Here is a 12,272-nt window from a genome sequence, read left to right on the forward strand (position 1 = left end):
CCCCTTCCCCACCCCCTTCGGAACACGAGCCTAGTCTTGGACCAACGATGACGCGCGGGAGAACCGAGCTTTCCCGCGGCGCGCTTGTGACGCGAGGGACGGGGAGGCGCGCAACTCTATATCTCATAGAATATTAGAAACTTCACGTGTATATCGAGCTTAACGTTAGTGCGCTGAAATTCTTTGTAATGCGCGAGGCTCTCGATTCTCAAAGGGTCTTTTCTTTCGTACGGCGAAGCTAAGAACACGCACTCGCGACTGCATTCGTCAAACGAGCGCGCGGACGGAATCCAGCGGTTAATTGACGTTGCTGTCGTTGAGAGAAAAAAAAGCAGAGGAGGAGAATAATGTGACTTTGGGCCCCTTTCCAGCCCATTCCTCGCGTTTGCAGGGCGATCGGGAGTTTTCTTCTTCTTCTACGAGTTCCGATCTGATGTTCTTAAAGTGCATACTCTATTCCGCTCAATGCTTGCTTCTATAATGCTTTTACAACGATACCTACAGACGCATACGTGTGCACGCACGCAGAAAGCTGCTGCTTCATTCGTTTCTATCTATTTTGCTGAACTTTCTTAAGGAAATTGAGACAATAGCATATATGGTGAAGCACGCGAAAGAAAGCAGTATTACATTCTTGGATTTATATTCATTTGCAGGATCGATATAGCATTCAATATCAAGGATCTCTGATATCCTACCACTCGGGTGCTTACATTCTTCTTAAAGACAATACGTTTAAAACACATAAGTTCCAAGAGAGAGATTTACAGAGGAAACTACTGAAACCCGTTAATGACTTTTCCAGTTGCTCGCCTGCGAGACTTCTCCGTGTGTCTTGACGTATTTGTATGTGTGTGTGTGCAAGCCCTTCGATTATTTCCGAGCTTTATTCTCGCCGTACACACCTGAATTGAGTACTCGTGAGTTTCAAAGCATCGCGATCGAGACATCGTCAATACCTTTCAGACGCAGATACGCGCGACAAGCTAATGACGTCCTGAAGTACATGAGCGTTAGAACGAAGCGTAACACGATCAGGAACAACGATTTGTGACGTCAAAATCGGAGGAATGAGTTCTCTCCTTTCTATTTATTTCTCGCATTTTTTTATTTTTCCCGATGCGGAAAGAAATTTATCAAAATCGCTCGCAGAGAAAAAATAATAAGTTATTTATTTATCCCTAAAAATATAAAATAATAAATTATATATTTAATTATTCTAAGTTTTATCAAATTGTGCAATACTTGATAAATGCAAAAAGTGGAAATGATTACGATGTTACTTTATTCATAACATTAGTCCACGATTCTAGTCGGAAAATGTATAACTATATTTAAATCTTTTATTTTCACATCTGATTTTAATAAAATCAGAGATAATCAGAGATGCCTAGCTGCGTCACAAATCGATTGTAAGAAATCGTTATCTAGATTTTGCGATAAGAGGTATACGTATAGAAACGCGTATCAAGAGAAAGAAACCACGAATGTTAGAGCGAGGAACGCGTAAATAAATAAGAACGCAAGAATGGGGCTTGCAGTGCAGTAGCTCTTACGAGACGGTGAATAGTGATTTGAGAAGATTTCGCATATAGCATAGTTTTATATAGCGAGCCACTTTAAGCGTATAAGAGAAATTGGATATACACATATAACGATTATATTATGATTATCGCTAACGCGTAACTTATTAAGAATAAATGCACTATAATCGCCTGTCACGAGGGCAGAATTTACACATGCAGACACACAAGTCACAGCGCTAAAAGCGGCACTTTACATACATATACATCATACATATATGTATATTGCGAGCGCATGCATATATATAGTACATGTATATATGCATGCAAACAAATAGCACTTTAGTGAAATATGCGCTAGTGGAGAGGATACGATGAGAGGCAAGCGGAATAGTCGAGACAGCGCGGAAACGCTCTGAGATAAGAAGCAAGTGGGTGTGCGTGTATGCGACGAATGCGTGTTTCTCAGGATGAACGTGAGCGCAGCGGAGAACATGATAGTGAGCGAGAGACACGACATTAAGGGACATTACTTGCAGACAGAACATATTTTAAATAATTAATCGCCAAAAGACAAGTTTTTAACTCTAATCTCGTAGCGCGTAAGGTCAAGATAATTTAACATATACATATATATATATAAATATACATATATACATGTATAATATATATATACATATATATATGTATATTATACATATTATACATATACATATATAAATAATATAATGATTGAAAGTCGAATCTAAAATTAAATATAAATCTCGAGAGCACGCGGGAGGGCATATATAAAAATACTTGCCGATTTGGCCACGTGCAGATAAAAAACAAAGCACTCGAGTTACGACGGATCTCAAAGGAGAAAGCGAATCGAGGAATCGGGGGACGCGAGTGTAAAAGCCTCGTCGCGCTCGAGAGCCGGCTGTCCCGAAAATTCCCGTCAACTGATACGTGTAAGGCCCTACGATTCGGATATTCGTTTAGCGTCCTAATTCTAAAACCTTTGTGCAATCCCATAACGTGCGCGTCGCGTTCGCACTACCATCGTACGCGACGATCATTGCATACGCACGCGGCATACGTAGACCGGAAATCCAGTGGACGTTAACGCGTAATATTGAGAAGAGGAAACTGACACTCTCGGGGAACGCTTATTAATCAGTTAATGTATTTTTTTTTATAATTTTGAACGAGAGTAGAAGATTCAATTCGCGGTTGAGACACTCTCAGATGCCGCTTACGCATCCACCGGATGTCCGTTGCTACACGCGGATGAACGGAGAATATAAGAATAAGAGAATCGGCAATCGCTTGTAGGAGATTGCGTCGTATCACGGACAAAGATATCCGGAATCGAGATATCGAGATGTCGGGAAGAGCGAACGTTTTTTCTAGCGCGCTTGGATTATAACTACGGATAACGATAAGGATAACGTTTAGTTATCGGGGGTGATTCGCCCCCGGGTTATGCCAATGACACTTAGGTAGCCTGCGAGAGTAGAAACGCCTCGTATTTCTATTCGTTCTTGATGAGCCGCGCGAGATTGTTCGACAGGGGCTCGTTGACCAGCACGAGCAACTCAGTTCCGCTTTTCGTTCGAGGCCTCGTTCCGATTAGCGCGAGGGTGAGAACAATTGTGCCAACATCGATTCTTCCAAATTACGTCGCCGCTCCGAGCACACGGCGCCGTGCGCAAACAGTGAGATAAATTACGTCGCTACGTTGATCGATACTCTCTTGAAGCGTGACGAATACCCGAGGCGTTCTCGTATTTTCTCTCTCGGCACGATGCAACCACCACGCTCGTATCACTACGTGACCCATAGTCGAATTCCTCTAATTTTCATCATTTAATTACGCTCGTAATGATTTATCACATATCCGAGATATAATCACAATATGATCATAATCAGAACGACGATTGATATTTTTTTCTCATCAAACTGACTCGAGGGGGTAAGGCTGGGAATGGAACCGGGCCAGGAATATCGTAGAAATTATAATGCACCGCTTCGGCGCCTGCTCGGAGTGCAACAGTTGGCTAACAAGTGGCTCTTTTGCACGAGATGCCGGCGTGATAACGTGCGAGCGGCCGGAAGTGAAATAAATCGCGAACACACCCTCGAGATGATACCGTGGCAGAAAATTTTCGATCGGTGATGTTTGCCGTGTCCATTTTGAAAATTCGGAGTTGATCGATCGTTAACGCAAAGCGTGGGAAAATCATGTACTGATATCGAGTAACGTTAGTCGTGATTAATAAAACTTTGTTTTTCCGAAAATTCTACTATCATCTGAAAGAGGATGGCGATGTAGCGATCTTTCTTCGTGAAACTCACCCTGGCATAAAGGCGAGCTTACTTACTTCGTAACGAGTTCAAAATAAAATCCTCATACATGTAACATGAGGATAAATCTGTAAAATCAGATACACGTTACGTCAACTGTAACAATAAAACGAATCATGCTCTTTCAGACTCGACTGCGAGCGCGCTTCTTAAATTTCAGGAGAACGTCAGTTCCACTTTGACTTGGAAAAGGCAAATTATGTGAAGAAGACGCGTGAAATTTCATGTATGCGACGAGGGGTTGACGCGAAGGAGGACGCGTTTTCTTACAAATAAAATTTTGCTTTCAATTTTCTTCTCGAGCGGCGCCGGTTCGCGGAGGGTGCCGGTGATTCAAACGCCCGCACATGACACGCACACTCTCCACTCGTTGAAAAAGGATTTCCACGACCGATGCTGAAATATGCCGCGATCAACACTGTGATCCTACGATTTTAATGAATCATCTATCCACGCGAGAGAGAGAGCTGTCCGCGGATGATCTTGCCGCGTTACTTGATCGCACGATTACAGTGCCCTATCCAGTCCCTAAGGTATCTCTAGTCAAATCGAGAACGTTTAGTGATCGTTAGTACAGTGATCGCGCGCTCGCGCGCGCAATTTATTTTTTTGTTTAATTTTATTATTTATATTCGGAGTCGTATTTATTATATCAGCTTATAGTTTCTCACATTTCTCGTAACGCGATGCGCTTTTGCCGTTTACTTGAGATATTATATATGTAATATATACTGTTACGAATACTATACTTGTTAAACGCCTCGTGATGAGCAAACGAACGACAGTTGTCCGTGGCGAGTCGCCTGTTGTTGAAGACCGGAATCGTTTCAGACCCAGATTGTACCGTCCAGGCGAGAAGTAGTATTTCACGAGTATCACTGATTCGCTCCGCAAATGGTTTGTCTATCCACGTGCTCGCTCTTTCATTGAACGATCCCGTTACCAGAGTACCCATAAAACGCTTGCGCGTTACAATTGCCCATTTTATTTAAATCCCCGTTTCCGTTTTTTTTTATTATTTATTGATGACATTATATTAAATTCTATTTCAGAAAGTGAAAGCTCTTTCGTGCATTTTATTTTCGGCATTCTCCATTCATTTTCGATATTTTGATGGACGAGCCGTTTCCAGGACGAGCAGATAACGCGAGCAAATTGTACAGCGATTCCTTGCGCGCGTTAGTCGTTTATCGTTGTTGACGGATTATGCCGCGTTCGACGACGACGACGACGATTCGGCAACGATTGGCTCGGCCAATTGTCGTTCATTGGGAGGCACATAAATTTATTCATAAAAACCACGACGGTGCGCGTGACGGTCCGCGCGCACCGCGAGACTGACTTTAAAACGTTCGCTTGCAGGAATTTCGGAAACAGTGCAATTATGACTTAAAGTCTGCGAATCTAGTCAGAATAGAGGGTGGACAGGGAGGAAGGGCACGCGGAAATTCTAATGATCTCTAGTCAGGACAACGTCGTTTTTTGAGTCCGTTCGGGAGATGCGTCGATTATATCGGATATTGTAGACACGCCCGCGCGAGCGAACCTTATAATTATATATATACATATATATATATATATATATATATATATATAATTTAGGTATATATCCTTATACAATTGTGCAAAGGAACGGCTAAAATATAAATATATATATATACATATATATATATTTATATTTATATTATATATTTATCGTGCGGCGGTCGGTGTGAGGATAGGGCTCCGTCTTTTCCCGACGACAGGTCGGTACTTCATCGCGACGGGACGTCGAAAGCGACGATTCACTGGCGATTCGGTATATCGCACGTTCCCTCTCGTTCTTCACCGTCAGCTGTATTTATAACGGAGAGAGGAGGCAGCAATCGCGTTATTATCCACGTGCTAATATCCTACGCGCTTTTGTACGCGGCATGTCCGATCGACGATGTCGAGCGTGGCGTTTCACTTGCGTTTCTCGGATTTGGATTTGCTTTCGACCGCCGTAGATCATTCTGAGGACGATCCGACTGCATCCCGTACTCGAGGCTAAAAATGTAGAATTTTTTAACTGTACTTACGACTATATAATCTAACCTGTATATTTTTACATATTGAATATAGGGGAGCGAATTTTGGGGGTCGACGCGCGCGGGAGAAAAAAAGCCGCGGGTGAGAGTCGAGTATATATACGCGCGAAGGGAGACACGCGAAAAGCATGAAGGCGAATATACACACGTACACACATAGATACGGAGCTGATGTAAACCTGATAAAGATACGCGTAACTTATACATATACACACACACACGTACATGCACGCGCACTTGGGCGCGACACGACAAGTATCCTCGAGCCTTGAGGGAGGAAAGATATTATACAGGTCATAAGAGATGAGATCAGTTTTATTGTTGATTTCGGCGTGGCATACAATAAAATTTTGTAATCGGTGGCTCCGGGGGATCGCGCTTTCGCGCCCGGGGCCCGAGAACGTTGCGTAGTATAATCAAACACCGATATACAATGCGAGTTTTTCCTCGACCACCGCGGGGGCGGCTCTCGGGGAGAGCGGGCGGCTAGGATCGCCGGGATTGTGTCGGACGCGATCGGGGTGAAAGAGCGCTTTCCTCCCCACGAGGATTGCCCATAACGTAAGCCGGATCTGAGGAAAGAGCGAGAGAATCATACCTCTTTCTCGAACTCTCGGCGATCCGGAGAACGCGCATCACGATAGCCGCCGCAGAGACGTGTCGGAGGAAGATATCTGTACATAGAAAACTGCAACATGGCACAGGGTGTACGTACATGCCGGTGCACACGTAATGTCCTATATAGCAGAAGTACTAACTATGATAGAATGCATGAAAATAATAAGATGTTCGCAGCAGGCCGGGCGCTTGATGATGGCGGAGAGCTTCGCCCCTTTTCCCCTTCATGACGAATCTCGCCCTCGCAGATATGAGCCCTCCGAATGCGAGAGAGACCGTCGCCCACAGTAATCGATAATTCGCTTAGATTGCTACGCTCGCACCGCGGCGACGACGACGAATCGGGACAAATGAATCGCGCGAAAGGCGACATTGTAAGTCCGGAAATTGGAAAGGAATGGGAAGAAAGGAAGGAAGGAAGGACAGTGAGAGAAGTGGCGAGGGCATACGTGGGCTCGTTCTCGGATCAGTTCCACAAGTTGGATTTTTCGATCCCTGCCGTTTAATAAGAATAGCTCTTGCCAGCGACAATGCAGGGGATGTGCATTAATAGCGTTAACTGACTCCTTAGTTGAGACACTTTCATTTTTTAATTGTTTTCACGTTTCGACGAACGTAAAATTACGCATATACTATAAGATTCATGCAACCGCGTAGATTAGTTTCTCGTCTCGAATACGGTAACGTATTCCGCTGTAAAACAGCGCTTGTATGTGCGAAAAGGGATTCTTTTTAGTTAGCAATACCTCACGAAGGAAGGATTACAATAAACTATTTATTATGAGCGAAACAGTATTAACAATAGACGATAATGTGTTGTAAGCGAATGCGCAAAATTGACGGTTTGATCGATCGAATCGACGAGATGGTTGATTTATTGCTATTGGTAAGATTATTGTTTGATTATTATTGTATTATTATTATTATCGCTATTATTATACTGTGCCACCATCGCTGTTACTGCTGTAACTGTAATATTACCACCGAATGGCGATTATTATAATTATTAGAATAAAACAGTTGATCGACTGGATCGGACGTAAAAATAAGCGGAAACGAAATTTCGAGATAAAGTACGTGCGTGGATGGATGGAAAGGAGACAACTCCTCGTTTGTGAACGTTGACAGATACGATTCGGTTGCGAGCGTATGCCGAGAAGAGACCGATGCCACGGTATACGTAGATCAAAAAGTAATCGACGAAACGATTGAGCGCGAGTTGCGACGATTATTAGCATATCAGCGTGTTGAGCTTAGGAGGGAAGAGACGCGCGGGACAATGAGAGACCACGCGTGATAATATTACCAGTAGTATGTGTGCGTTTTAACGAGCAAACGAGAGAGAGAGAAAGAGAGACCTTGAACGAACGCTTGTATGATGATGGCTCACGGGTGTCTCGGCGAAACGAGAGATGAGTTGCACCGAGCGCGTCCCTCCATCAGTGCTAAAGTCAGAAAGAAGCTGTCGACGCTGTTACATGTACATCTGAACGAATATGAATTCATCGCGCCGATGATCATCGGAAGCATGTTGCGATCATGTCGCATCATATTGTATGCAGCTGTGAGGAAAAAGGTCGCTGTAGAGTATATTAATGCAAGATCAGCAGCATCAATGTCAGACCAACACGTGATGAACACATGCATCCTTCACGAGATTCAATTATCGCGAGTATTTTCGAAGCCGCATCGATTCGCGATCGATGCGCGAAAACGAGCCCGCGGAATAATCGAATGCGAGGGCGCGACGTTACGCGCGCAACAGTGAAATACATTCACGTAACATGGTATTTGCATATTAGGACACGTGTTGCTGTATCGGTGCTGTTATTGCTTTTCCATCGGAAAAACAGCGTCGATAGCGTCGAACAACGTCGCGCACGTGCCGTGCAGATGAACATGTGCGTATGATGAAGTGTACTTTTGTAACAAGATGCAACAGAAACACTCGTTTCGACGGGATCTCCGCAGTTTGGGGCGAGCAGAAGCTTCATCGGCAAAATTTCCCACGATGCGATGAGAAGTTCGCGATAATGCATATCAACGTATATGTTATATACGTACTACGCATTACCAAAGCATGTACTACGGTGTTACAATCGGGCTGTTCGCGAGGCAATGGAGAACATCGAGAAATTTTGCCGAAAAAGGGAGAGCGAGCGAGAGCGAGAGAGAGAGAGAGAAAATGCATGTAGAGAATAAATAGTTATTTATAATGTCACTCTAGTCGAGGGCGAGAAGTGAAATGCGAGAGGTGGGGTGAGGAATGGAGGCGCGAAGGGTGCGATGCAGGAGTGGAGAATAGCGCGCGCGAACGGAAGATATGCCATTTTGAATTATTATTTTCATAAGGAACGTGTAATATAAAAATATAATATATAATATATCGATACGGACGAATTAACAGCATCATCGAGACTTATGATCGAGACGATGATGATGGTTAATATTATTATTATTGCTATTATTACGGTTATTGATTATGATTATTATGGAATGACGATTATTATTATAACGTGAAAAAGAGGATAATACATTATATAAAGATAAAAAAAAGTACTTACACTTAACACTTACGTTAGGAAGCTAGATACATACATTTGATGCAAGCGAGAAGGTGGAGTAATCCACGCGTTTGACGGGAAGTCTAGGTGACATAAATTAAACGTCGTACATTTCTATATCAAGGTAAAACACGGGGACGTATGGTAAAGGACTAACACATTATTTGGCGAACGTCGCGAGTACCTGATCATTTCGTCCAAGATCATGAGAACGTGGAATGGTCGGAAAATTATATTATACGCGCGTAACCGAGGAAAACAAACCCCTTCTCTTCGTCTCTAATTATATCGTTTCGATATCGATTGCGATATATCGACGTTTTTAAAACGGTTAAGCTAACACCTGTTAGATCTTGTTAGATTTCGCATTCTGTTTGCCCGACAATTAGGCAAACATATTTACAACGGCATATTTCTTACGCTGAAATTGACGAAAGCAGATTCCGAGGCAGCGACCTCGAAGTCGATTCGGACGAAAGGGGTTTCTCTCGACGTTCGCGTTTTCGCGCCACGGACGTGTTCCCGTATCCGGACTCGTGATTTCGATGATTTTGTTCCTCTGTTCTGTTTGTCTTACGTGAATGCCGAGCCGAAAGTTCTCTGTACGACGTACCTTATCTCACTTGAAGCTCGCATACAGATTACATAACTAGCTATTACGGACATGGCCATTAGCAGAGAAGTGTACCATTCAGATAGTTTATCATTAAAGAAACGGTAATCATCATAGGTATATTAACGACATTATTTATATTATTACGCATATTATATATAAATAATTGATAACACAGATGCTAACCGCCCCCTTAGGGCGAAATATTGCGAGGGGGGAGGGAAGTGGGGAAAGGGGGAAAAAAAACTACGAAAGGGTCGCGTCCACGTAGGCGCGACCGCGGCGGTGCGTCGTTTTTTTTCGGAATGGCGTCACCGGCACGAGAGTGAAAAAGAGAAGAAGATAGAGAATAAAGCGCCAATTACTTTAACTTCGACAGTACTATTATTTGTATATGCCGAACGATTATGCCGTTTTCAGCGCAACATATTTTGGCAATTCTCTTTGGTGGTACGGTTCATAGAGAGACCGCGTTTTGGTGAGAGAGAGGACAGAGCGAGAGCGAGAGAGAGAAAGGGTGAAAGCGAGAGAGAAAGAGAGCGAGAGCAAGAGAGCGAGAGAACGAGAGAGAGAGAAAGAAAGCGAGAGAGAGAAAGAGAGAGAGAACGAGAGAAGACGGAGATACCGGAGAGAGGGAGAGAAAGAGGAATAAGAAGATAAAACAAACGAACAAAATAAAAATCAGAAGTTTCTATACTTTTTACGGAGATTGTTATAGTCTAAGCGCACACTGATCAAGGCATTCGTCGCTCGGCAAAAACATAATACAATTATTAATATAAAATTTATAACAGAAATATATAAAATAAATGAAGTTAATAAATATGTACACTGTATAATAAACATTATTTCCTATTAATAATTCACGTCTCTTTATTTAATCTACCTTCCCCCGTGTGCCAGAGTATATGTCGAGTTATCATATAATTAATATCACGAAATTTTACATTATATGTGTAAAAGGACACGTCATTTTTCACGCAGTGTTTAATGATAGAACGTTCTCATTACATACATTAAAAAAATATCACATGTCACATGGTCGCAAGTATAAATTTTATTTATTATACGCTCGTGTGATAAAAGTGTCACGTTTCTTCCGACTACCAGTAATGCACGAAGCTGCATATGCACCAGTAATAATACATTTGCTTGAAGAATGACACAGTTATTTTGAACAGCAATAATTCTCAAAGGATATGAAGAAAACGCAATTTTTATTAAATATCTATATATTTTTATCTAACTAAACATAGAATTATGCAATGTTTCCAAGTCCCTTTCTCTCTCTACCGCGCGTTTCTTCTCCTTTCTGTACATTTCATAGTCCTCATCGTCTGTCGGCAATTCGTATCGGCAGAGTGGACACGAGTTGGTCTGCAAAATCAAGGAAACGTCCAAAATACACAACAGGTTCTTACATACAATTTCGATATTCAGTTTCACTTATTTTTTTCAAATAACAGATTGTTTCCATATTATCGTATCGCGATCTCGTACCTTCTGCAACCACGGTATAATGCACTCCTGGTGAAACACATGCTGGCAAGGCATCAGTTTCGCTTTATCGTCCACCTCGAACTCCTTCAAGCAGACCGGACACTGCTTGCTTTCGGTGGACTCGATCTTGATTTCCGACAGATTTTCGACCGCGTCCTTTGACGCTGGCGGCGGAAGTTTCGCGTCCGGCCAAAGCAGGTCCCACATGCCGGAATCCCTCAGGAACCGCGCCATGTGGAGCATGCTGTTCGGAGCTTCTCCGTCACGCAGAGGCGTCCGACTCATCTCCTCGAAGTAATCGGACATATCGTCAGAATTGTCACAGGGATCTGCTTCGCAAGTAGAATTCGATCGCAAGTGACAAACAGCGATTTCGCGTTTCTATCTTTATAATTATTTAATTAATCACTTCACGAACATGTTGCTCCAGTTGCTGTCACGTTTCTGGAGCTATCACGCCGTACAACATTCCGCTAAAAACTTCGAGTCATACTGAAAATGAGTAGTCACTAGTCACTAGTCATAGTGCTTGAAGCAGAAAGCAAGAGGACACCAGAAGACCCTCTTAACGGAATTCCGAGGAGCGGAGGTCTCCGCAACTACGTCGAACACTTGGCACTGCAATGTTAATTGGGAGCATAAATCAATACTAATGCGGCATTTTAAGTTGATAAATATTACAGACATTTAAGATGCGTATATGTGATTGCAAAGAGAGCTACATTAATTACTAAAAAACGCATTTTTGCTCTCTGTTTTTGCATGATTGTGTGGTGACCGTATCTTGGTAAAGTTGCTTTTCAAGCAAGAACTTGCTTCAAGACCGTCCATCTTGTATTTGTCTATTGATGCAAGCAATAATGATGTCAACAATCTTTTTATTGATTCTTTTTATAAATAATATAATTTTTAATGTAATTACGTCTAAATTATAATGATGTCAAAATTACACGCATCTGTGTATAAAATTTATATCACAAGAATTGCAAGTTTTAAAAGATGAGTGATAATCATGGAATCTACTTTATCAGTACAT

General features: G+C 42.5%; 1 protein-coding gene across 1 annotated transcript; it reads right to left on the reverse strand.

Moving 5' to 3' along the window:
• Positions 1–10,029: 10,029 nt before the first annotated feature.
• On the reverse strand, positions 10,030–11,784 carry LOC105284380 (E3 ubiquitin-protein ligase RNF181). Its single transcript, XM_011347801.3, has 2 exons — positions 11,237–11,784; positions 10,030–11,113 (listed from the first exon to the last, which is right to left on the reverse strand). Exons 1-2 carry the CDS (start codon positions 11,540–11,542, stop codon positions 10,979–10,981), a joined length of 441 nt encoding a protein of 146 aa, XP_011346103.1. The 5' UTR covers positions 11,543–11,784; the 3' UTR covers positions 10,030–10,978.
• Positions 11,785–12,272: the final 488 nt, after the last annotated feature.

The sequence above is a fragment of the Ooceraea biroi genome, chromosome 7, assembly GCF_003672135.1.
Source record: "Ooceraea biroi isolate clonal line C1 chromosome 7, Obir_v5.4, whole genome shotgun sequence".
In the NCBI taxonomy this organism is placed as follows: domain Eukaryota; kingdom Metazoa; phylum Arthropoda; class Insecta; order Hymenoptera; family Formicidae; genus Ooceraea; species Ooceraea biroi.

Bases quoted from the DNA above. Each gene is read 5' to 3' on its own strand.
- LOC105284380 (XM_011347801.3), bottom strand. From the start codon at position 11,542: ATGTCCGATTACTTCGAGGAGATGAGTCGGACGCCTCTGCGTGACGGA. The intron at 11,114-11,236 runs GTACGAGATCGC...TTGATTTTGCAG, and splicing joins TTATACCGTGGTTGCAGAAG to ACCAACTCGTGTCCACTCTG.